Source organism: Hypanus sabinus, chromosome 29 (assembly GCF_030144855.1).
Source record: "Hypanus sabinus isolate sHypSab1 chromosome 29, sHypSab1.hap1, whole genome shotgun sequence".
NCBI lineage: Eukaryota > Metazoa > Chordata > Chondrichthyes > Myliobatiformes > Dasyatidae > Hypanus > Hypanus sabinus.
In genome coordinates, this window is record NC_082734.1 from 15,358,829 (window position 1) to 15,385,753 (window position 26,925).

Below are 26,925 nucleotides of genomic sequence, written 5' to 3' on the forward strand. Positions count from 1 at the left end.
TGCTGGAAGAACTCAGAAGGTCAGATAGTATCTATGGAAAGGAATAAACAGTCGACATTTCAGGCTGAGAATCTGATGAATGGTCTCAGTCTGAAACATTAAACATTTATTCTGTTCCATTGATCATGCCCGATCTGCTGAGTTCCTCCAGCAACGCTGTGCGTTTTGCTCTGGATTTCTAACATCTGCAGGAACTCGTGTTCCCATATACTCAGGAGGTTGAGATGTGAATGAATAGAACAAGTCTAGACCAATCAATTAAATAATTTCAATACTCTATTTTCAAATGCAATTAAGAAAGGAATTTGCTTCTCACTAGTCTGATACACCCTGACAAAAGCAGGGTTAAAAATCAGACAGTAAACCTTGAATTGAATTGTCTGGAAAATCATGCTCAGAATTTTTTTCTCTAGAGTGGAAGTACAACTAATCTTATCAATGCCCATCACGTCACCCACAAAATTGGCGTGGATGGTTTGCACTTCAAATGCCTTTCACTGAATCACTCCGTGTTTGCGTCCAACCTCGAGGAAGGCCTGCACACATTGGTCAATATCCTCATCACTGTGGGATGCAGAGATCTGCACACGGATTCGTGCTTTGTCTTTGGGCACCACAGGATAGCTGAAGCCAATCACGTATATTCCTGAGGAAAGGGAAGACAGGGTAAATATTAGATTGGATTAACAGATCCTGGATAGGGAAATATTTCCTGATAATTACAGAGTGCACGTCATCAAGTCCTGCTGTACAGGATAAAGCCAGCTGAATCTTTGCTGGAAAATTCTGATCAGCCAGCATGGGGTTGACTCAGCGGAATGGTCTAGCTAACCTGGTTAATCTATCCTTCAGACTCTGAAGTACAGAAGCCCACTCGATTCAAAGGAGTGGATTTAACTCCTGCTCTAGTCTGGGAGGCCACATCCAACAACCCTGCTGAAATCCTGGAACTTAAGGCCCTGAGGGAAAGACAAATCAGCCAACAGGGAGCTGACTCAATGAATGAAAATAAAAAAACACTGCAGATGCTGGAGGTCCAAATAAAAGCAGAACATACAGGAAACACTCAAAAGGTCAGGCAGCAACTGTGGAATGAGAAACCATTAACATTTCAGGTGTGGAGACCATAGTCAGAAAAAGGAATGAGAGAAAGGAAATTAGTTTTCAGTAGCAGAGGTTGAGAGGGTTGGGTAGAACAAAGGGGATATCTCTAAAAGGTAACAGTTCATATAAATGCCCCCACAACAGCACTTGCTCTGCATTTCTGACAAAGTATCTCACTTAAGCATTAGCCAGCTTTCTTTCCACAGATGTTGCCTGACCTGCTAACTGTTGCAAGTATTTACTGTGTTTAATACAACTGAGTGATGCAAGTTAGCTTTGCTGCAGCAGTTTGCAGGGAGGGTTCCTAAACAAGTGAACAGAGAAAGGTTGTATAAACGGGGAATCTTCACGTGCCAGTGGTACAAAATAACAACAGAGCTGGAAAAGATCAAGTCAAATTGAAAGAAAATGGTGCATTTATCTAAAGGGTTGTTTAACGATCATTGCTGGTGATGCAAGACATTCAACTGAACCACAAAACTGTGGTAATTGTTTCAGTGGAATTAACTGAACAGCTCAATGTTTAAAAAGTCTTAAGTAAATATATCAAAGTACACGTCACCATATACTACCCTGAGATTCAATTCCTTGCAGACATTTAGAACAAAGAAATACAACTGAAAAACTATACGCTAAGACTTACAAACAACCAAAATGCAAAAGACAAATTGTACAAATACAATAATAATAAACAAACAAATAAAATGGAGAACCTGAGATGTTAAGTACTTGAAATTGAGTCCAAAGGTTGCTGGGAGTCAATTTGGTGTTGAGGTGAGTGAAGTTATCCACACTGGTTCAGGTGCCTGCCTGATGGTTGAAGGGTAATAACTGTTCTTGAACCTAAGGCTTCTGTACCTCCTTCCTGATGGTGGCAGTGAGAAGAGAGTGTTGCCTGGATGGTGGGGTTCCTTTCTTGTGGCAGGGCTCCTTGTATGTGCTCAATAATGGGGAGGGCTTTGCCAGAGATGGACTGGGCTATACCCACCACTTTTACGTAGGGTATTCAATTCTTCAGCCTTGGTGCAACCAGTCAGGATACTTAAAACGCACAACACCTGGAGGAACTCAGCAGGTCAGGCAGCATCCGTGGAAACGAACAGTCAACTTTTCAGGCCAAGACCCTTCATCAGGAGTCAGGATACTCACCACCACGCATTTACGCAGGTTTTAGACAGTATGCGAAATATGCGAAAACTTCTAAGAAAGACACTGCCCTGTTTTTTTTGAGATGGCATATGCTGCTTCCAAGACAGATCCTCTGATAATGATAATGCCCTAATGTAATATGGCACATGGACCTCCAGTTTCCTGCTCCTGTAGTCAATAACTAGCTCTTCAGTTTTGCTGACGTTGAAAGAGAGGTTGTCACTATGGCACCATTCAAACAGATTTTTAGTTTCTCTCCTATATGCCGATTCTTCACCAGCTTTGACTCTGCTAGCAACAGTGGTATCGTCAGCAAATTTAAATATGGCATTTGAGCTGAGCTTAGCCTCACAGTCATAAGTAAACAGCAAGCAGGCAGCACGCAGCCTTGTGGTACACCTGTGATTGTGGAGGATATAATGTGCCTGATCCACACTGATTGTGGTCTGAAAACTCTCATTAGCCTGGCTCCCTGGGATTACTCCTGAAGTTTAATATCAAGGCTGACAGTGCAGCACACCCTGGGTACTGCTCTGAGGGACCTGCCAGGTTTGCACACCTAGGTCTCCGAAGTTGGCCACAGCCTTCTTACTCGGAGGCGAGGGACGGTGAAAGACAGCTTCACTGTCAGGAAGCCACATGGAATGGGCCCCAAGGGAGACCATGCTCGGCTGGGTCAGGCATACTGGGGAATAGGATCCCAGATTTTCATAGGTCATCACCTACAACACCCTACAATGACCAGCCGCACTGAGATGGCACTGGTTCACAGGGGACATAGGTTCAAGCTAAGGAGGCAGTCACTTACAACAGAGGTGTGCGGACATTTCTTCCTGTGGAGGATGGGAAATCTCTGGACTTCGCTATCCAGAGGTGTGGAGGCTAAAAAAGTGGGAAAAGTTCAGGGAATGGAGTTGGTGAAGGGGATTTAAGCCCCCGGGTAGATAAGAATGGCAGGGAAGCTTAACGGACAGAGTAGGCTCTTTCTGCTTCCATTCTGTATTGAGACAGAAGCAGCTTGGTGGTCAATGGGAATGCATGGAACATCACTTTGACAGCTGGGCACTGCCACAAAACAATAGAAGTGATTAACTCTACAGGAAGAGGGTGTTCGGTATACAGACAGGAACAAAAGCAGGGGATGGAGCCCACACTAGACTTTCAGACTCAGCCACTACCTGGCGACTTACCCCGTTTCAGCATGTCCTCTGCTATAGCTGATGCCAGCCGGGCATCACCCAGCATCACTGGGCAGATGGGATGGTCTGCTCCACCAATGGTGAACCCTGCAGCTGTCATCTGATTGCGGAACCTGTTCAAAACAGCCAATCAAAATCCAGTGAGAAAGGTGTAAGCCTGCCACCTCTCCCCCTCCCAATCACCCTGGGTATCCTCCTGGGTCAAAGTTAGAATGTAAGGTTTAAAATGTTACAGATCCAACCTAGGTAGATGTAATTAAAAATGGCAGAGCAAGGTTGAGGAGTTGATGGACTTTACTCAGAGAGAGGACAACTGGGATTCTTTTAAATGTGTTCCTTGACACTACAGTACATGGGTGTGTGTGGGCTAATCAGTCACTCAACCAAATGCCTGGGCTCACAGCATGTAATGAACAGATGGAAATATTGATAAGCATTGATAAGCCCAATCACTAAACACAGAACTACACTTGTGCCCAATGTGTGGAGCAGTACAGTAGCATAACGGGTTAGCTGAACGTTTTAGAGAGCCAGTGACCAGAGTTCAAAGATGAATGGGTTTGTAGGTTAATTGATTACATGGGTGTAATTGGGCAGTGCGGGCTTCGTGGCCTGTTACCTCTAAATTGAAAAAATAAAAAAAGCGATGAACTGTGTGCAGCATGAATTATTTCATAACCGGACTGCTCCACCCTTGCTGAGAAACCAGCAGTCCGTCTGTGACAGAACAAATGCTCACCTCTACAGCAGTCCCCATTTCCCTGCTCTCCCCCTGCCCCTTTTGCAAGCAACCTGCCAAACCAAAGGATGTAGCTCAGGAGCAGACCACTAGAGGTGGATGAAGAATTTACAATCGGGATGAAGACTGAGTTTAAATAACAGGGCAGAGGTGTTAAAAAGGCGAGCGAAAGCAGAGCTGCTGTTTAAGTGTGAATCAAACCTGTATGGCAGGACTTGAGTGCTCTGGAGGGAAGGCAGACTGCCAATGATGGTTCATGAACTCTACAGAAAACGTGAATGAGGAATCCAGCAGCTGGGCAATGTTACAGAGAAGGCAGTGAATAAATGAACAAGTTTACTGGGTGGGAAGCAGCAATTAAACTGCATATGGACTCAGCAAGAAAGCAGAGATTGATTAATACACAAGGGGCTGTACCAGAAACATGAGAAAATCTGCAGATGCTGGAAAACCAAAGCACACAAAATGTTAGAGGAACTCAGCAGGTCAGGCAGCATCTATGTAAAAGAGTAAACAGTCGATATTCTGGGCTGAGAATCTTCATCAGGAATGGAAAGGAAGGGTAGAAGTCAGGGTAAGAATATGGGGGAGGACAGGAAGTAGTACAAGGTGGCAGGTGATAGGTGAAACTGGGAGAGGGGAGGGATGAAGTAAAGAGCTCGGAAGAGATCAAGGCTGGAGGAGGGGGAATCTGATAGCAGAGGATAAAAAACCATGGAAGAAAGGGGAGAGGCAACAGAAGGAAGTGATGGACAGGTAAGGAGATAATATGACAGAGGGAAGCAGGAATGAGGAATGGTGAAGGTGGGGGCAGGGGGCAAATGAGCACAAATTCGAGAAATCAGTGTTCATGGAGGCTACCCAGAAGGAATACAAGGTGTTGCTCCTCCAACTTGAGTGCAATTTCATTGTGACAGTAGAGGCAGCCATGGACTGACATGTCAGAATGGGAATAGGAAGTAGAATTGAAATGGATGGCCACTGGGAGATTACACTTTTTCTGGTGGACAGAGAGAAGGTGCTCAGCGAAGTGGTCTCCCAATCTACGTCAGGTCTGACCAATATACAGGAAGCCACACCGGGATGACCCAAACAGACGCACAAGTGAAGTGTTGCCTCACCTGGAAGGACTATTGGGGCTCTGAAGGGTAGTGGGGGGGGGGGGGGGGTGTAGGGGCAGGTGTGGCACTTGCTCTGCTTGCAAGGGTAAGTTCCAGGAGGGAGATCAATGGGGAGGGACGAGTGGACAAGGGAGTCGCGCAAGGAGAAATCCCTGTGGAAAGCAGAAAGAGGGTAAGTGTGGAAAGATGTGCTCGGTGATGGGATCCCGTCAGAGATGGAAGAAGTTACAGAGAATTACGTACTAGACACGGAGGCTAGTGGGGTGGTAGGACTGATCAACTAATTGATCTATTTATCTCTCCCCTCAGTGTTAATTACTGACTGGCCTCAGGGAAAGGCAACACAAAGGTGAACAAACAGCATCTCACAGATAGGCTGGAGGGCACATGGTATCTCTTAATATCCACACCGAGCAAGGCAGCATTACCTTAAAGGATGAGAGAGAATAGACCCAGCAAATTTATTTTAAATAAAATCAACCATCCACTGAGCCTTCCTGCGCAGAGTCAAGGACGTTGAACGTGGGCTTCAGACACACACATCTGGAACCTCAGAGTCCCTTCTGCCTTTCAGTAGGTTCCAGTGATCTCTGATGAACGTCAGCCACTGAGACCAGTTCTGCGTCCCCAAAACAGAAGTATCTTGAATGTTAGTTACGTTGCTTGACCTCCAGACTCAGCAGCTTTTTGAGGAGTGTTGTAGAAAGGGAAGGAAACTACCCCAATTCCACCGTCCACTGTGCAAATCTTCCTTCCTGATCTCACTTTGATTGCCTAGTTCTAGTTTTAAACACTACAGTCTGTCCAGCTTCTCATTGCTGATCCAGCCCACTCTCCAACCATAGAATGATATTCCCTCCCTCACCGGCACTCGCCTGCTCCCCCAAACCCCCACCCAATCCATCTGCAGGATAGAAGAGTTAGGAAACCAGATTTATCCGGGAATAAGAGTCTTCCTTTCACCTGCAGGAATCACAAACAAATATCCTGGCATGACCGACTTACCGCTTGGTCTTTGATGCCATGGTTTGGGCAATGGTGTTACTGTCCATCAGGAGGTCCAGAGCTTTGGAGGCACATCCGACTACAGGAGGGGGCAGAGTGTTGGAGAAGAGGTAAGGCCGGGAGCGCTGACGCAGCAGGTCAACAACAGCCTTGGGCCCTGTGGTGTATCCACCTTCAAAAAAAAAAGGAATGGTTCAGGTCATGATGCAGCCACAACAATAGGACTCTCAACTCCCTAATCCAATGACCAGTCTGAGAATTCTCCAGATTAGTCCCTCTCATCTGCAAGCATCTGCCCTATAAGCAGCTGTATTTCCTCATTTTCTTTTGAAAGCTAATTTTGCCCTTTCTCTGCCCTTTTATGCAATGCATTACAAACCCAAACTAAAAGCAACAAAGCAAATTCTCATTTTCCAACCAAAGTTACTTTGTTCTTCATTTTAAACCCATGTCCCTTGACTGCAATCCCTAGCACAACCTTGGGTGAAGCCAAAAAGACCTAGTCATTCACACCAGCACAAAGAAGCTCCTCGCAGTTCCCTGTGGTAGCGGGACCACGTAGAACCTGCTGTCTGCTGCTCCTCGGCCTGGTGGGACTGTCCCAGAAAGGGAGAAGACAAGGTGTGAATGCTTACCAGCCAGAATCAGTTGGTAACGACGTTCCAGCTGCCATTCAGTAACAGAGTGCAGCAAACGCTGCATGGGAATAGCTTAGGGCAGGTGCAGGAGTCCATGTTCTGAAAGTACAAGACTTTTACCCCAGTTACCCAGCAGAATTTACCTCTGCCAGCAGAGCAGAGTTGAGAACTGCTCTGTTGATGAAAACTGCATGGGAGGGGGAGGGAAAGAGCCGGTGTTGGCCGCTGAATCTAATTCCACTGGCTAACAGCACTAGCGGGATCTGGGATGTTCTGTGTACACACTAACTACAGTGGCATGGCAACCAGGTGACATTCAAAGGCAGAAATGACAGGCTGACAGAGGACAAATTTACCACTCCCCATGACATCACACAGATTGACCAGGTTGAACGGGCAAGGACTGTAGCAGAAAGTTCAGTGTAGTTTTTGTATTGTTCATGTAGCACCATGGTCCTGAAAAACGTTGTCTCGTTTTTACCGTGTACTGTACCAGCAGTTATGGTCGAAATGACAATAAAAAGCATCTTGACTTGACAAAGAATAGAAATGGAAAGGAAAAAAGAATGGAAACAAAAGGAAGTAAAATGGAGGATAGTGTTAGACAGTTAGATTGGTCATGGAGGTAGGTTAAAGAATCTGCACAACATTACAGGGCCTGTACTATGTTGTACCATTCTATGGTCTAGTACGTTCAAAGGTTCACTCTACTATCAAAGTATGTACGCAGAATACAACTCTGAGATTCATCTTCTCCAGATAGCCACGAAATACAGAACAACCATGAAAGTCGTTGAAAGAAAAGAAGTCCTCAACCATCAAACCCCCCACAGCTGTACGAAAAAGGGACAAAACTCACAACCCCCCCTCCCCGCACAAAAACTAACAAATGCCCACCCGGACACAGCAGTTCTGAAAATGTGAGGTTATCCACTTTCAGGAAAAAAAATAGAAAAGAAGGATATTTTTAAATGGTGAGAGGTTTCAGTCAGAGGGACTGGGTGTCCTCACATGCACACTGAAAGTTAACCTGCAGATAGAACAGGGGACTAGGAAGTTGAACGGTATATTATCCTTACTGCTAAAGGATTTCACATGAGGAACAAAATCATGCTCCAGTTGCAATGGACTCCGGTGAGACCATGGATGGAATAACTTGTATAGGTCTGGGCTTTCTTCAGAGAGAATACACTTGTGATACAGGAGTGCAAGGAAGGAATTTTGGGATGGAGTCTTGTCCCATGAGAAAAGATTAAGCAGATCACACTTAAGTCTACAAAATTCCACGGGTGCATGATGATACTTCACCTGGCTAGGTGCTTATAATATGGGGTCAGCCACTCAGAACCAAAGTGAATAATTTCTTCTCCTAGATAGCAGTAATCAGTGGTAGCGTCCCAGAAACTCAGTATATTCCAGAGTTTGACTGATAGTTGCATTTTAAGAGAAGTGTTGAACTTAGGATTAATAAAGTGGTTTTGCAATACACATAAAACTCAACAGGTCTGGCAGCAACTATGGTGGGGGAACCTACAGAAGCCCGGTTCGAAACGTTGACCGTTTATTCCCCTCCATAGATGCTGTCTGACCTGCAGAGAGTTCCTCCAGCATTTTGTGTGTGTTGCTTAATATTTTTAGCACCTGCAGAATATCTTGGGGCTGAGATAAAAGGATGAGACACCGTGGTATTGAATCGGAGAGCAGGTGGGTGGGCCCCCATTTATGGAGGAATTGGAGCTTATAGAGAGGCTGCTGAGTACAGCTGGTCAATGCTGGTGTTGCACCATCTGTCCCCACCCACCCAACTGTCTTCATGCCCTGCCCACCCTTTAACTCACCCCATCAGAATAGCCTTCTATTCCTTCCTCCCTGGCATCCATATCTGGTAATCTCCTTAAATAAATCTGTGTAGGTGCCTGTACCACTCCCTGTGATAAAGGAAGTTTGTACCATTATTGAGAAGCCACTATTGGACTGGTGAATAATTATTTACTTTCCTACCTCTTTGTCAAATTCTGTCTTGAAGAGTTCAACCATGCTTAGCTGATCAGATAGCTCCAGCCCACATGATTAGTTTCAATAGGTTTAGACTTAGAAATGGAAGAATGCTGATAAACCCTTCTTGCATCTTTTCCAGCTCCTCGATATCATCAGAGGCTAGATACACGCAGTATTCTGCATGATCTCAGCATAGTTGGAAATTAATTTATAACACAATGCCTCTGCTTCTCAGTTCTGTCCCTGGCCCAGGCACCCACCTGCTGCTCCACCCAGCGCCTTCCCAAGAGTGGAGTTGACGATGTGAACCCGTTCCATCACTCCCAGCAGCTCATCAGTGCCCCTGTCACAGAAAACAGAACAAAATTTCACTCAGTCACACTGCTCTTAGTTTAAAAGAAGCATCTGAATTTCTGATTGATGTTGTGAAACAGGAGCAGTGGTGGGAAGGTGGATGGGACGTGTGCTACAGAGATGGAAACAGAACACATTTACTTTGAGGACGTTTACAAAGACATTAGTATAGATAAGGTGAATGGTCACAGACTTTTCTCAGGGAGGGAAGGAGTCCAAAACTGGAGGGCAGATTTAAGGTGAGAGGGGTAGACTTGAAGGGGACTCAGGGGGAAGTTTTCCACGCAGGGAGTGGCTGGTATATGAAATGAGATGTCAGAGGTGATATTAGAAATGGCTACAGTGATAATGCTTTAAAAGGCACTTCAAGAGATACATATATAGGAAAGGCATTGCGAGATATGTTCCACCTGCAGGCAAATGGCACTAGTTTAGTTAGCCATCTTGGTCAGCATGGATGTATTTCCATCCTGTATAGCTCTATGATTCTATTGTCTTTGGTGATTAAGTCCAGACCTGATAATGCCAATGGCTTTCTTCAGTGTAGCAAGTTTTCTGTGTGAGGGAGAAGATTAAGGATTCCTTGGAGAGTCGGGTTAGGGTACTGCTTTCTGGCCTGTTCCCATGAAGACCCCAGTATAACACCACTAAAGTTTTCCACAACCCCACTAGAGTCATATGTATTAGTATTAAAGGCACCAGCCAGTATCCTTGACCAACGAAGACATTACCATTATTTAGAGGAGGTGCTGGGGGGTGGGGGGGTAAATAACCCCCAATATAAACTTTCTCTGTCGTTGGGGAAATTACGCTGGCTTTAACATTTCTCCCCCCCTCCCTCTTTTCCCAATGGCCACATTCAGGCCGGTACAGTACACTAGCTTAAGTTAATTACATTAAGGCACATCAAACACCTAACCCACTCCTCCCCATCTGCAATGGCTTGCCACGTGGCAGGGCTCCGTACCGTCCATTGGGTCCTAAGAACCCAGTGGCATGACATTCATCAATGAAGACCAAGGCGTTGTACTTCTCTGACAGGTCACATATCTCTTTAAGAGGAGCCACATCACCATCCATAGAGAAAACCCCATCCGTAACAATCAGCCGGATCCGGTATTTCTGGAAGAGAGTTTACAGTATGGAAACAGGTCATTCAACTCAACTGGGCCAAGCACTCCTGATCCACACACAGCTGCCTACCCCTCGACATCGCACCTCTTCTGCGCCTACACTCGGCTCCCCTGTAAATGGGTACATTACTCAGACCTTCTGGTAGCAACTTGACATCATTTTGCTTGCTTTAATTGATTGTAATTAATAGGCAAAAGATTAGAGTGGAGTAGAGGAAAATTTTCACCTGAAGTGGGGTTCTGGAGGGGCAAAGGAGGCAGAAACTCTTCATATTTAATGTGTACCTGGATAAGCAACTTAAATCCTAAGGACACCGTGTAAATGCAAACCTATTCCACTCCTTCACAGTTCCTTGGGTAAAGAAATTTCTCCTGAACTCCCAGCTGGATTTATACTTTACACTCACTGATAATGGTGCTCCTACAAGTAGAAACTTCCTTTGAATCTCAACCTCCTCAAAGTGCTAACTTAAAGTCTTCATCGCGTGATTCCTTCATTTACTCCAGACCTCACCCCCAAGTTTCCTGAAATACAAGATGCTTCAGGTGTGGTTTTACTCATTAATCTTTCCTCACCCTTTTTAGTTTCAATGTCATTGTTAAGACTCTGAGCAACAAAACTATTCACAGAGGAAATGATGAAAGGGCAGGGAAGACAGATCGGGTCAGGAGTTCTGGGCAAAGGTCGCAATGAGATGGAACCAACAACCTTGGGTTCCTTAGAGTAACATGGAGCTCTAAGACAGAGTGGAACACGGTTTAAAACAAAAGTAGAGTCATAGAAGGGAAACAAGCCCGTTGCCCACTGAATTCATGTTGGCCATCAAGCTCCCATTTCCACTGGCAGCTTATTCCATGTCTCACCATCCCCTGATTGAAGCAGCTCTCCCACATGTCCCCTTAAACATTTCACCTTTCACCCTTAACCCATGACATCTAGTTCTAGTCTCACCCAACCACAGTGGAAAAAGCCTACTTGATATTATCCATACTCCTCATAATTTTGTACACCTCTGTCAAATCTTCCCCTATTCTCCTACACTCCAGGGAATGAAGTCACAACCCATTTAACCTTTCCCTATAACTTGGGTCCTCAAAACCCAGCAACATGCGTATGGCTAGAAATTATTCTACACTGTTCTGGTGCCTTCCTGAACTTCTAGAATTGATGCTCATACTGCCATCAGCTTAGGAGGAAAACCAGTGGGCTCCCATCCTCTACAGGGTGGTCTCTTGCAGCATCAGCTCTCTGGTATTGTCCTCACTAGTGCACTCAAGTTAACTTCCCCAGACAGCAGTCACATCCGTAGGGACCTCGCAACCATCATGAATATTGTACAGCACGTTGGAGCCACATCTTGCGGCTGGGTAGCAGCCATGGGAGAAGCACTGAGACATAGCGATGGGGCTTACAACAGCAGCGAGCATTCTGACTGATTCAACGACCACTTTCCAGGACTCTCTACAGCGCATGTTCTCAGTGTTACTTTTATTTGCACTGGTCATCTTCATGTGCAAATGGCTTTTATCAAATTTTGTTTGTTTATGTATAGTTTATTGGCAAAATTCTATTCCAATGCAATTTTTCTTGTAAAGCCTTCCAAGAAATTGAATGCAAATGTGTATATGGTAACATATGCACTTTGAACTTTGACTGGTTGAATCACAGCCTGGCAGAGAGCCTTAATGTGCAAACTCGCATGAGGCTGCAGAGGGTCATAGACTTGGCCAGTTCCATCATGGGCACAACCCTCCCTGCTATTGAGGACATCTTTAAGAGGTGGTGCCTCAAGAAGGTGGTATCCATCATTAAAAGATCTTCACCATCCAGGGTGGTGGGGTAGAGCTACCAAAGGAGGTGTAAGGTGCTCCTTCCCTCCGCTAGCCTGCAGGTCACCCTTAGGCAAGGTGTAGCACTGTTTAGCCCTTCATTCCCCCCACCCAGATCAGGGTCATGTGAAGCTATCGGAGCAGGTGGTGGAGGGTCGTATGAGCAGCCGGTGCATACCACAAGTCCTGGTTATGCCACCACCAATGCCAGGCCGACAATCTCTGAAGAGTTGCCTGTCCAGTAAAGGCACTGCCCAGAAGGGGGCAATGGCAAACCACTTCTGTAGAAAAGTTTGCCAAGAACAATCGTGGTCACGGAAAGACCATGATCACCCATGTCATACAACATGGCACATTATGAACGAATCATCCAGGAAATTCCCCCATCACACCGTTACCATCAGGGAGGAGATACAGGAGCCCAAAGACTTACTCTCAACTTTTTAGGAACAGCTTCTTCCCCTCCACCATCAGATTTCTGTACAGTCGCCAACCACCTCAATGTCTGCCTTTTGTACTATAATTTATCTTTTTAATATAAAAACTTTTATGTCTTGCACTGTACTGCTGTCGCAAAACAAATTTCAAGACATACTGTATGTTATTGATAAGAAATCTGATTCTGTCTGTGTTACTGCAAAACAGGAGAAGAAATCCAAGTAAGATGGGTGCGTTTATCCGTTATAAATGTTGTAAGCACACAAGTCCCATGTCTGTACGAGCTTGAGGGGATCGCTCAATGGACAGCCAGTAGAGCTGCTGCCTTTAGTTCCAGAGGTTCAATCAGGCCTCAAGTGCAGGCTGGTAGAATAGTGTACCACTGCAAGCTGCCCCTAGTGCATGGTGGGAGGGTGGGGGAAGAATTGGTAGTGGTGGTTGGCACGGACTGAATGGGCTGAAGGGCCCATTTTGTTCTCTGTATGTCTGTTCTAGCCAGGGTGCCACATTATGAGCTGCAGGAGGTTAATTAGACTTAGAATCTGGCACCAGGAACTCATCCAAGTGGCCGGCTAAATCCCCTTATAGTATGCTGATTTCCTGTTTGCAACAGCAGTGAACTCAATAAGGCGTCTCCTGATGATGACTTATTTCACAGGCTGGGTTTGTCAGAAATCTAGCAGCAGTGCAAGGATGAGAGGTCCCTTGACTCATCTTGCATCTCCTTTTCAGGCAAGTTCACAAGCCCACCCCCAACTCCTGCCCTCCGTTAACCCTGTCAAAAGTGTTTAACACAAGAAACTCATCCAGTTTTTCCGCTTGAAAGTCAAGTCCCTCTTTCAGGTAAATCTTCCCTGCGCTCTCTGTAAGGAGTCTGTATGCTCACACTGTGTCTGTGTGGATTTCCTCTGGGAGCTCCAGTTCCCTCCCACGCTCCATAGTCAGGGTTAGTACATTGCAGGCATGCTGTGTTGGCGCCGGAAGTCTGTCGACACCTTCGGGCTGCCCAGCACAATCCTCGCCAATTTGATTTGACGCAGATAATGCATTTCACTGTATGTTTCAATGTACATATGACAAATAGAGCTAATGTTTTATCTTTTCTACAGCCTTAGCATCATCCTTAAAGTGCCTAATAATGTCTAAACGTGGAGCACAGCTACCTTGTGCCTGTATGCCACACCAAAAACATTCCTGTACACATTCCACCTGTATCTGCGCCTGATATATATAACGTGATATATCGAAACTAAGTGGTTCATTTGCCACCACTTGTTCCACAGACATGCATGTAGAACGTGTTACAGTACAGTGCAGGAATAGGTCCTTCAGCCCACAGGGTCTGTGTTAACCATGATGCCTACCCAAACTAGAGCACTGGGGGTAATGCACAGTCACGTAACTCCATGCAGAAAGTCAGAATAAAACCCGGGCACGGGAGCTGTCGGACAGCCGCACTACCCGCTGTGCCACCCAGTACATGCAAACCTGAGCTTCCTTCAGCTTGGCCTCTAGGTCGCCGAGGTCCAGGTGCTTGTAGCGGTACTTGTTGGCCTTGCACAGCCTGATCCCGTCAATGATTGAGGCATGGTTCAGCTCATCAGAGAGAATCACATCGTCAGGAGTCAACAGGACCTGCAGGAGGCAAGAGGAGCTTGTGTTAGGCTTAATTCAACACTGTCATCAACTGCATGCCACATCTCTCACTCACTCACTCTTTCAAAACTGAGCTTTGCCCAACAGTCAGCTGCAACAACACATGCCACAGCGGAGTGGGCAAGATTCCGACTGCCTACACGCACAGCTCCAGCTATCAAAGGGTATGTTTCTCAAGGAAGGAGATCCCACAGGACTTGATGGGTGATGCTCCGTAACCACTGAAGCTATACAGTTAAAGTGAATAAAAGTAAAAGATTACAATCCCAGGATGAGGTTAATGTATGTTTGAAGAAGTCCAACCACCTTATTTTTCAAAATGCTGTAATTACACCTAAAACAGGATTAGAATGTAAATGAACAATAGAATGGAAGAGCAATATCAGTTCTCAATAACACTAGGATCCCTTTTACTCCCAGCAATACAAATTCAATTCCCATTTGTAGGTACTTACTGAATCTGCTTCAGCTCTTTCAGATGAACGATCATAGAAATCTGACACTTAACAGGAACTGTTCTCATCTTCTGCCATCCCTGCATTGTTATTCTGTACGCCAGTTAACTTAACAATATTAACTAGTTACCTGCCCACTTGCCGCAAGACATGGCTCACTTTGACACTACAGGTTATCAATGAACGTGGTTAATATCAGAGAGGCCGTCAGGGACAGAACAATCAGTGGAACGCACTGCCACAATGGTGGTAGATGCAGACATACTGGAGACACTTGAGATTTTCAGAGAGGCACACGAACAAAAAAAAATGGAGGGCTATGTGGGAGGGAAGCATTAGATTGATTTTATGGTAAGTTATATGGGCACACACGGTAGCGTAGTGGTTAACACAACGCTTTACAATTCCAGTGAACCGGGTACAACTCCCACCGTTGCCTGCAAGGAGATTATACATTATCCCCATGACTACGTGGGTTTCCTCCCAAAGTCCAATGACATACTGATTGGTAGGTTAATTGCCATTGTAAATTGTCCCGTGATTAGGCCAGGTTAAGTCAGTAGTCATTGGGTAGTGTGGCTCAAAGGGCTAGCAGGGCCTACTGCATGCTGTATCTTAATAATAATAAATAACAATATAACCATATATAGCAATCACAGCATGGAAACAGGCCATCTCAGCCCTCCTAGTCCGTGTCGAACTCTTAATCTCACCTAGTCCCACCTACCCGCACTCAGCCCATAACCCTCCACTCCTTTCCTGTCCATATACCTATCCAATTTTACCTTAAATGACACAACTGAACTGGCCTCTACTACTTCTACAGGAAGCTCATTCCACACAGCTATTACTCTCTGAGTAAAGAAATACCCCATCGTGTTTCCTTTAAACTTCTCAAATCATGTCCTCTCGTTTGAATCTCCCCTACTCTCAATGGAAACAGCCTGTTCACGTCAACTCTATCTATCCCTCTCAAAATTTTAAATACCTCGATCAAATCCCCCCTCAACCTTCTACACTCCAATGAATAGAGACCTAACTTGTTCAACCTTTCTCTGTAACTTAAGTGCTGAAACCCAGGTAACATCCTAGTAAATCGTCTCTGCACTCTCTCTAATTTATTGATATCTTTCCTATAATTCGGTGACCAGAACTGTACACAATATTCCAAATTTGGCCTTACCAATGCCTTGTACAATTTTAACATTACATCCCAACTTCTGTACTCAATGCTTTGATTTATAAAGGCCAGCATTCCAAAAGCCTTCTTCACCACCCTATCTACATGAGACTCCACCTTCAGGGAACTATGCACTGTTATTCCTAGATCTCTCTGTTCCTCTGCATTCCTCAATGCCCTACCATTTACCCTGTATGTTCTATTTGGATTATTCCTGCCAAAATGTAGAACCTCACACTTCTCAGCATTAAACTCCATCTGCCAACGTTCAGCCCATTCTTCTAACCGGCATAAATCTCCCTGCAAGCTTTGAAAACCCACCTCATTATCCATAACACCTCCTACCTTAGTATCATCGGCATACTTACTAATCCAATTTACCACCCCATCATCCAGATCATTTATGTATATTACAAACAACATTAGGCCCAAAACAGATCCCTGAGGCACCCCGCTAGTCACCGGCCTCCATCCCGATAAACAATTATCCACCACTACTCTCTGGCATCTCCCATCTAGCCACTGTTAAATCCATTTTATTACTCCAGCATTAATACCTAACAGCTGAACCTTCTTAACTAACCTTCCATGTGGAACTTTGTCAAAGGCTTTGCTGAAGTCCATACAGACTACATCCACTGCCTTACCCTCGTCAACATTCCTCGTAACTTCTTCAAAAAATTCAATAAGGTTTGTCAAACATGACCTTCCACGCACAAATCCATGCTGGCTACTCCTAATCAGATCCTGTCTATCCAGATAATTATTAATACTATCTCTAAGAATACTTTCCATTAATTTACCCACCACTGATGTCAAACTGACAGGTCTATAATTGCTAGGCTTACTTCTAGAACCCTTTTTAAACAACGGAACCACATGAGCAATACGCCAATCCTCCGGCACAATCCCCGTTTCTAATGACATCTTAAAGATCTCTGTCAGAGCTCCTGCTATTTCTACACAAACTTCCCTCAAGGTCCTGGGGAATATCCTGTCAGGACCCAGAGATTTATCCACTTTTAAATTTCTTAAAAGCGCCAGTACTTCCACCTCTTTAATTGTCATAGGTTCCATAACTACCTTACTTGTTTCCCACACCTTACACAAATTCAATATCCTTCTCCTTAGTGAATACCAAAGAGAAGAAATCGTTCAATATCTCTCCCATCTCCCTCAGCTCCACACATAGCTGACCACTCTGATTCTCTAAGGGGCCAATGTTATCCCTCACTATCCTCTTGCTTTTAATATAACTGTAGAAACCTTTCGGATTTACTTTCACCTTATTTGCCAAACCAACCTCTATCTTCTTTTAGGTTTTCTAATCTCTTTCTTAAGATTCCTTTTACATTCTTTATATTCCTCGAGCAATTCCTTTACTCCATGCTGCCTATATCTATTGTAGACATCCCTCTTTTTCCGAACCAAATTTCTAATATCCCTTGAAAACCATGGTGCTTTCAAACCTTTAACCTTTCCTTTCAACCTAACAGGAACATAAAGATTCTGTACCCTCATAATTTCACCCTTAAATGACCTCCATTTCTCTATTATATCCTTCCCATAAAACAACTTGACCCAATCCACTCTCTCTAAATCCCTTCGCATCTCCTCAAAGTTAGCCTTTAATAGGGACATTTAAGAGACTCTTAGATAGGCACATGAAATTGGGCTATGTGGAAGGGAAGGATTAGATTGATCTTAAAGTTAAAAGGTCAGCACAATACAAGGGCCAAAGGGCCTATACCGAGCGGTTTTATGTTCCAATCAAATATCTGCACAAGATGAAGTAGCATGGGGCTTCAAGTAGGGATAATGAGTTCACTGGGCACTGTCTTGCACAGGGACATGTACAGGCAGTTTCTCTGTCTCAAATCCAGAAACACCTGGAGATACTCGGGTCAGTCTAAGGAGGGAGAAGCAATTAATGTTTTAGGCCAGGATCCTCTGTGAGGAGTGTGATAGAGAGAAAAACAAGTTAGTTTTAAAACTAAAACAGAAAATGCTTGAAATACTCAGCAGGTAGTGGGAAATACTCTGTGGGAACAAAAACAGAAACAGAGATGACATTTCAGGTTGCAGACCCTTTGCCAGAATGGGGAAAGAGACAAAAGAGGTGAGAACTCTCTTAAATTAAGTTAGTTTTCAGTGTCTGTTGGTTTGCTCAGCTGCTATTGCATTTCAGATGCATGCAAACCCAACTGATTGCCATGTTCTGGGATAAAATGTGTCCAACCTATACAACTGAAAATAAATCCACCCCAGGAGTTGACTTAGATCAATAATTTGCCTCAGCTTGCGATCACGAATTTCTCTGAATGGACCTCAGAGAAGCAGAAAACTCACTCTTCAGCAGATGATATCACTACAAAAGGTTTCAGCATAAAATAGTATAGTTAGACGGTATATATTCCACCTCAAAAATCCCAGCATTGGCATCAAAGCAGCTAGCATAGAGAATGGCATCTTCCCGCTTGTGAAACTTAGCAATCTTGGCCTCGAGGTTCTTATGCAAGTTCTAGGGATAGAAACACAGAGACAGAGGGAGAATGGTTAGTTTTCTCTCCAGCTTTATTCATCCTCTGGTGAAAACATTCCCCAAATTCCTGCTTTGCAGGTTGTGCACTGGATTTCTGTCGTGGGAGATGCAAGGGGAATGGGCATCCATGCTGAAAGTGGGACAAAGAGGGAGGAAAGGGGAGAATTTGGAATGGTAAAGTTGTAGGGAAGGAAAGGAATAGGTAAAGGGTGGGAGGAGGTGATGGGGAGGGAAGGAGATGAATGTCTGGGATGGATAGGAAGGGAAAGGGGGAATCTGGGAAGTGTCAAAGATTGGAAGAAAAGGAGAGATGCCTTGACAGAAAGGGAATGAGAGAAGAAGAAAGGGAGGTGTGTCCTAGATGGGTGAGACAAGACGGTGCGTGCGCACGCGCACACACACACACACACACACACACACACACACACACACACACACACACACACACACACACACACACACACACACACACACACACACACATCAAAGCTGAAAGGTTGGAGTGACATGACACCTTGCAGGGTGATGCTGATCTGGTGATTTCCAACAACAAGGGCCAGATTACGAACTTCAGACCACTCAGCTCAGTACTGGTGGACTGGAAGGCTTGCACTGGGTTGATCATGACATTGGGACTATGCAGTTAGGTCCAATAATGTCACTAAATGCTAACAATCTCTTGGACTAACCTGGGTGCCACAGATGAATCTGACTGAACTTAGACCGGCTCCGTACTGATGCAGGGCTTCGATTCCTGCCTGTATCACTGCAGGGTGGCTGGAAAGGCCCAGGTAGTTGTTCGCACAGAAATTCAGAATCGCTATGGAGGAAGAGCAATTGGAACCGGTGATTAATGGTGGGTACACAATAGTACACTGTCTGATCATTCCCTGGGGGTTCTGTCACCACAATCCCCCATCTGAGTGTGTTTCAGTTCAAGGAACCAACAGGGTCTGCCCTCTGTGACCTTCCCAAATGCCAGAGCTTTGCTTATAACACTGGAACCTCTTCATCTCCCACCAATCACAGCTACAGATAATTAGCCATTTTATATACGCACCTACAACTGCTGCCCCTTGCTATTACCCCCTCCCAACCCACTGACTATTCAACAAGCACTGCCCTCAATAAGTGCTAGCCCTCTATAACTACTGCTCCCTGACAACCCCTCAACCTAGGCAGGAATGCAAGAACAAGCAAATACATAGGAGTGGGAGCCCCTCGAGCCTAGCCCATCTTTCAACATGACCATGGCTGACCTATGCTGGCCTCAACTCCTTTTCCGTGCCAGTTCTCTGTAAGCTTCCATTCCATTATCTTGCCAATATTGATCCATTTCCCTTTTAAATATATTGAATAATCTGACCTTCACCACCCTCGGGAAGAGAATTCCAGAAATTCACTACTCTCTCTAGAGAAGACATTCCTGCACCCCTCAGTTTTAAATTTCCTTCCTGTTCATGAATCTCCCTGCAAGAGAGAACTTCTCAAAACCAAACCTGTCAAACCCTCTTAGGATCTGGGATGTTTGAATAAGATCACCCCTCATTCTTCAATTCCTGTAGGAACAAGGACCCAGACTGTCTTTAACTTCTTTTGATTTGGCAGCCTACTCATTCCAGGAATTAGCTTGATGAATCTTTCCTGGACTACCTCCAACGCTACCATATCCTTTTGTAGGGAAGGGGGCGAAAATTGTCTAAATGTGGTCTCACCAATGCCCTGTACAACTAGCAAAACCTCACAATCCTTGAAATCCAACCCCTTTCCATACACGAGGAAATCTGCAGATGCTGGAAATTCAAACAACACACACAAAATGCTGGTGGAACACAGCAGGCCAGGCAGCATCTATAGTGAGAAGCACCATCGACGTTTCGGGTCCTGACGAAAACGTCCACCACATTTTGTGTGTGTTTTCCCTTTCCATACAGGCCAGTTCCCTTCTTAGCTACTGTTGGACTTACCCGTTAATATTTTGCGATTCATGCACCAGAACTCCTAGACCCCTTTGAACTTCACTCAATGGAAAAGAGTACAAACAGAATAATAATCTGCCTTTTGATTCCTCTTAATGAAGTGTAGGGTCATGCACCTTCCTACATTCAGTTCTATTTGCCAGGTTTTAACCTAATCTATCTATACCCTGCTTCAGTCTCATGATGTTCAGTCTCGCATTTCTATTTCATTAACAAACTTGGAAACCTCACACTTCCTTCCTCCTCTTACGCAAACACTGAACAACTGAGACCAAGAACTGGTCCTGGGATCCTCTTACATTACATCCCTTCAGCCTGAAAAGAATCAGAACCAGGTTTATTATCACTGACATGTCATGAAAATTGTTGTTTTGTGGAAGCAGTACAATGTGAGATGATATTACTAAGTTACAATAAAAATATTGTGAAGTAGTGTTCATGAACTGTTCAGAAATCTGATGCCAGAAGAGAAGCTGCTCCTAAAACATTGAGTGTGTGGGTCTTCAAGCTCCTGTACCTCGTCCTTAACGGTAGTAATGAGAAGAGGGGCATGTCCTGGTTGCTGAATATCCTCAATGATTGATGCCCCGTTCTGAGACATCAATTGATGGTGATGAGACTGAAAATCTGGCCGAGTGGTGCCTTAACAACAACCTTTTACTGAACATCAGCAGACCAAGGAGCTGATTGTTGGCTTCAGGAAGAGGAAACCAGAGTTCCATGAGCCACTTCGCCACAGGGTCAGAGTGGAGAGGGTCAGCAACTTTAAATTGCTCGGTGTTACTATTTTAAAGGACCAGTCCTAGGCCTTGCTCACAAGTGAAATTATAAAGGAAGTATTGCCATACCTCTACTTCCTTAGGAGTCTGCGCAGATTCGGCATGACATCTAAAACTTTGATAAACTTCTGTAGATGTGTAGTGGAGAGTATATTGACTGGCCACATCACAGCATGGTACGGTAATAATAATGCTCTTGTACAGAAAATCCTACAAAAAGTAGTGGATATGGCCCAATCCATCACAGGTAAAGCCCTCCCCATCACTGAGCACATCTACATGAAATACTATCACAGGAAAGCAGCATCAGGGACCCCCACCAACAGGTCATGCTGTCTTCTCGCTGCTGCCATCAGGAAGGTGGTACAGGAGCCTCAGGACTCAACCACCAGCTTCAGGAACAGTTACTACCCATCAGCCATTAGGCTCTTGAACCAAAGGGGATAATTTCACTTGCTTCATCATTGAAATGTTCCCAAACAAATGGACTCACCTCAAAGATCCTTCATCTCATGTTACCAATATTTAGTGCTTATTATTTATTATTCTTTCTTTCTTTTTGTATTTGCACAGTTTGCTGTCTTTTGCAATCTGGTTGAACACCCAAGTAGGCGCAGTCTTTCACTGATTCTATTATGTTATCACTCTATAGATTTATTGAGTATGCCCGAAAGCCTCAGGGTTGTACATGGTGACATAGTTATAAATTTACTTTAAACTTTGAACATTTTGAAGATGCCCTCAATGGTGGGGAGGTTTGTGCCTGTCTTGTGATCCTGTGCACTGGAGCTCCCATGCTAGGTGGGGATGCAATCAGTCAGAAAGTGCTCCACCATACATCTGTAGAAGTTTGCAAGATTCTTCAGTGACAAACCAAGCCTTCTCAGACTGCTAATGGTGGACCCGCTAATTCCAATTCTGTTTTCTACAAGACAAACAATTTAGAAACCATGCTAACACACACGCTCCCATACCTCAGGCTCACAACTTAGGCACCGGCTTCATATGCGTCACGTTGTCAAATGCCTTTTGGAAAGCTGAATACATCCTATTGTTGTATTAGAATCTAGAGAGAGTTGTTTTATTGTGGGGGTTTTTTCCCTTGTAGTTTTAGGTTCCTTTACACTTGTTTACATGTTTGCATAACCACCTGTTTACAAACTTTTTAAACTTTTTGTACTTAACTTGCTTCTATAGTTGTATTATTCCTGCAGAAGTATAGACCCAAATGAACTACTACAAACCTGTCTAGTCAGTACCTCTTAATCAGGTTTCTTAACCAGTCCAGAATGGTTACTGGAATAAAATGAAAGCATAGCTGAGGTTCCTTTGTTAGTGGATGTGTATAATTACATACACACACATTCTTACTGTAATTTACAGTTTTACATATTGCAATGTACTGCAGACACATAACAACATCATGAGATATGCCAGTGGCAATAAACCCAATTCTAATTCTGAGAACAAATGGATCCATAAACAAATGGCAATTTGGAAAGGGCACTGTAGAGGAATGGAACCAGTGAGAACTGGGCACAAGGAGGAACGGTATTCATGTAATCTAGCTATGCTGTTTAAACAGAATAAAATTGTGGAAATTGCTTGCTGACAAACAAGTGGAGATTCGGAATGCAGGTGCAAAGGGAGAGATTTAAATGAGGGATTGGAAAGATGGAGGAGTGAAACACAGGAACATAGACAGTAAACGATGCTGGGCACTTCGATGGACAGGAACATGTGAGATGTTCCTACTGACAGGTAGATTAGAGGACAGGGCAGCAGGCATGAAACATTTACTTCATATTCCAATATACCGTTGTAGGCATATCACATAACACACATTCAACAAATTCTAGCTCCCTACATCCCTAGTTTACGATCACATCCTCTGCTTCTGACTCTCACCAGCTTACCCCCAAATTCCACTACAGCCCATTCCCCAGGAACGAGCAGGTCCTGTATTTACAGACGTCCATCAGTCAGCTTGTCCATAATTCAGGAAACACAAAAATCACTGAATATGGTAACTATATATATATAGAGAGAGAGAGAGAGAGAGAGAGAGAGAGAGAGAGAGAGAGAGGGGGCATCAAAAGCACGCAGGACTGATAAGAAAGAAAAATGACTAAAAGTAGACATAGAAGAAACTGCATCTGCTGTTTGTAGGAACAAATGCATATTAAAACTTTTATATTTTATAGCATTAGGGGAGCTCCTTCTTCAGTAGAAACGTCTAGAAGTTGGCTGTTGGTAGCCTGGGACAGCCTGTATTCTAATGTGCTCTATGTCAGCCTCCATCCAAACCCTCCCTTGACCTGCACCATACCAGCCACCAAGTGCTCCATTCAGCAACACCCTCTATTATGGTAGGCGTCCATGGCATAAAAATGATTGGGAAATCCCAGTCTAGGTGAAGGCTCTTGAGCTGAAATGTCAACTGTCCATTTCCCAGCATTGATTCTGCTGGACCTACTGAGTTTTATGTGTTGCTTCAGAATTCAGCACCCGCAGTCTCCTGTATCAAGAGACTAACACCCCATCAGGCAAGGGGTCTGGGGACCCCAGGTTGGGAATCCCTGCCCTAACCCTTCTCTCCTTGGTGATGCATCTCCCACTGCGGAGTGGAGCTAATGAGAAGCTGTTTCACCAATAGCAGCTCCTCTCCGGAACCTAGACACTTCGATCATCGACACTGCACACTGAAAGGAGCCATGCAAAGCAAGTTATCTTCAGCCTGTGAGATATCCAGCAGGGTCCCCTGTATGGTGATGATTCAGCTCCATCAAATGGAACCAGAACCAAGACCCAGGAGGGGCAGTACTCCTGTCTGTAATACCCACCCGACAACAGTCTACCCACATACTCTCCCCGGACCTTCTGTCCTGGCCTTGGGGCTCTGCGACCCCAAATCCCAACCCAACACCTTCACAACATGACCAACAGTCGGCCACCAGCCCCGGGGCCTGAAAAGAAGCGGCCCCAGACCTACAGAATATTTTATCTTCCTCTCCCCGGTACCCCACGCCCCCCTCTCCGAGCCTCGCCCTCCGTCCCCAATGTAGGTCGGGCCTACCTCCCTCGCTGCCCTGCACCTTGATGTGCGGCCCTTGCCGGGAGGTGATGATCCGCTCGCTCTTCCAGGTGCCCGCCCCGCGGATGCGCTCCAGCTCGGTCTCCAGCACCGTGTTGAGCTGCGCCAGGGCGCTGCCGGCCCGGCCGATCCCGGAGAGCCGGCGAGCCGCCGCCAAAACCCGCGGCGACAACATGACAACCACCAGACCCAGGCCAGGAGGGGCGGGACTAATGTCATCATCGGGGGAGGCGAGTGACCGACAACCAATCACCGAGATGGGCGTCGTCGGCTCGAAGCTTTACTTCTCCAATCAGAACCGAGGGCAGATCTCTTTAAAGTGACAGCGGCAGGCGGCCACGTGGCCTCAGGAGCTGGAATGGGAATATTATCCTGTGGCTATTCGTCTGCTGTACTGTAGCCTCACATGCACCTCCGAAATCGTTCGGCATTCAAATACCTGTCCTTCAGCTGCAAATATTAACAATAGCACCATCAGATTTAGGAGCAAAATTAGGCCATTTGGTCCATCAAGTCTGCTCCACCATTTCACCATGGCTGATCCATTTTCCCTCTCAGCCCCAATCTCCTGCCTTCTCCCTGTATCCCTTCGTCCCAACCAATCAAGAATCTATCAACCTCTGCCTTACATAACCCCAGTGACTTGGCCTCCACAGCTGCTATTGGCAGCAAATTCCACAGATTCACCACTCCCCTGAAAGAAACTCCTCCTCATCTCCATCCTAATAGGACACATCACAATCTCTAAGGCTGTGTCCTCTGGTCTTGGACCCCCACCATGGAAAACATCTTCTCCACATCCACTCTATCGAGGCCTTTCAACATTTGATAGGTTTCAATTAGGTCACTCCTCATTCTTCTGAATTCCAGTGAGCAGAGGCCCAGAGCAGTGAGAACATAAGAAATAGGAGCAGGAGTTGGCCATCTGGCCCATTGAACCTACTCTGCCATTCAATAAGATCATGGCTGATCTGGCCATGGACTCATCTCCACTTATCTGCCTTTTCCCCATAACCCTTAATTCCCCAACTATGCAAAAATCTATCCAACTTTGACTTAAATATATTTACTGAAGTAGCCTCCACTGCTTTATTGGGCAGAGAATTCCACAGATTCACCACACTTTGAGAAAAGCAGTTCCTCCTCATCTCCATCCTAAATCTACTCTTGAGGTATGTCCCTATATAGTCATAAAACACTCCTCAAATGATAAACCTTTCAATCCTGGAATCATTTTCAATAAAGCCTCCTTTGAACCCTCTCCATCCTTTCTTAGATAAGGCCAAAATTGCTCACAACACTCCAAAATTGCTCCAAACACTCCAAATTTTATAAACCCTCAACATTACATCCTTGCTTTTATACTCTAGCCCTCTTGAAACGAATTAGCTCTCATTCAGAAAGGATTTACTTAAATTAGGCAGCTCTGAGAAGGTAGATAGGTAGATACTTCATTGATCCCAAAGGAAATTACAGAGTCACAGTAGCATTACAAGTGCACAGATTTACAAATATTAGATGAGAAGTAAGTAATCTCTAACAGGAATGGGTCCTCACTTCCATGGTTATAGGTTGACTCATTATAGAGCCTAATGGCTGAGGGTAAGAATGACCTTGTTTAGTGCTCTAAAGTGCTCCTCTGTTCAGCCAAGGTGGCATGCAGAGGGTGGGAAACATTGACCAGAATTACCAGGGTTTTCCAGAGGGTCCTTTGTTCTGTCACAGCCTCCAGAGTGTCCAGTTTGACTCCTGTAACAGAGCCAGTCTTGCAAGTTTCATCAGACGGATTCCTGCAAAGGAAGGGGTGTCCTGTGCAGGGCACTTCAGCAGGACGGGCTGACAACCCTCTGGAGTTTAAAAGGAGAAGTGGTCATATTGAATAAAGTGTGGATGCTGGGACGGTGCTACCACATGGGGGATTCAGGGCCAGGTTTATTATCACTGTCTTACACGACATGAAATTTACTGTTTTGCGGCAGCACATTGCGAAGTCATAAGTCAAGTCAAGTCACTTTTATTGTCATTTCGACCATAACTGCTGGTACAGTACATAGTAAAAATGAGACAAGGACCATGGTGTTACATGACACAGTACAAAAACTAGACTGAACTATGTAAAAAAAACAGCACAGAGAAAGCTACACTAGACCACAGACTGACACTGGACTACATAAAGTGCACAAAAACAGTGCAGGCATTACAATAAATAATAAACAGGACAATAGGGAAGGTGTCGGTCCAGGCTTCGGGTATTGAGGAGTCTGATAGCTTGGGGGAAGAAACTGTTATATAGTCTGGCCATGAGAGCCCGAATGCTTTGGAGCCTTTTCCCAGACGGCAAGAGGGAGAAGAGATTGTATGAGGGGTGCATGGGGTCCTTAATAATGTTGTTTCCTTTGCAGATGCAGCGTGTAGTGTAAATGTCTGTGAAGGCGGGAAGAGAGACCCCAATGATCTTCTCAGCTGACCTCACTATCCGCTGCAGGGTCTTGCGATCCGAGATGGTGCAATTCCTGAACCAGGCAGTGATGC

General features: G+C 45.0%; 1 protein-coding gene across 1 annotated transcript; it reads right to left on the bottom strand.

Moving 5' to 3' along the window:
- Positions 1–258: 258 nt before the first annotated feature.
- On the bottom strand, positions 259–24,602 carry gcat (glycine C-acetyltransferase). Its single transcript, XM_059953749.1, has 9 exons — positions 24,376–24,602; positions 19,231–19,361; positions 18,419–18,520; positions 14,197–14,343; positions 10,275–10,429; positions 9,214–9,296; positions 6,318–6,489; positions 3,444–3,565; positions 259–646 (listed from the first exon to the last, which is right to left on the bottom strand). The coding sequence occupies exons 1-9, from the start codon at positions 24,566–24,568 to the stop codon at positions 495–497; spliced, it is 1,257 nt and encodes a 418-aa protein (XP_059809732.1). The 5' UTR covers positions 24,569–24,602; the 3' UTR covers positions 259–494.
- Positions 24,603–26,925: the final 2,323 nt, after the last annotated feature.

Coding starts and splice junctions, on each gene's coding strand:
- gcat (XM_059953749.1), bottom strand. CDS start 24,568: ATGTTGTCGCCGCGGGTTTTGGCGGCGGCTCGCCGGCTCTCCGGGATC. Junction 10,430..14,196: donor CCAAGCTGAAGGAAGCTCAG/GTTTGCATGTAC, acceptor ACTCTCTTCCAG/AAATACCGGATCCGGCTGAT. Junction 9,297..10,274: donor TTCTTAGGACCCAATGGACG/GTACGGAGCCCT, acceptor TTTCTGTGACAG/GGGCACTGATGAGCTGCTGG.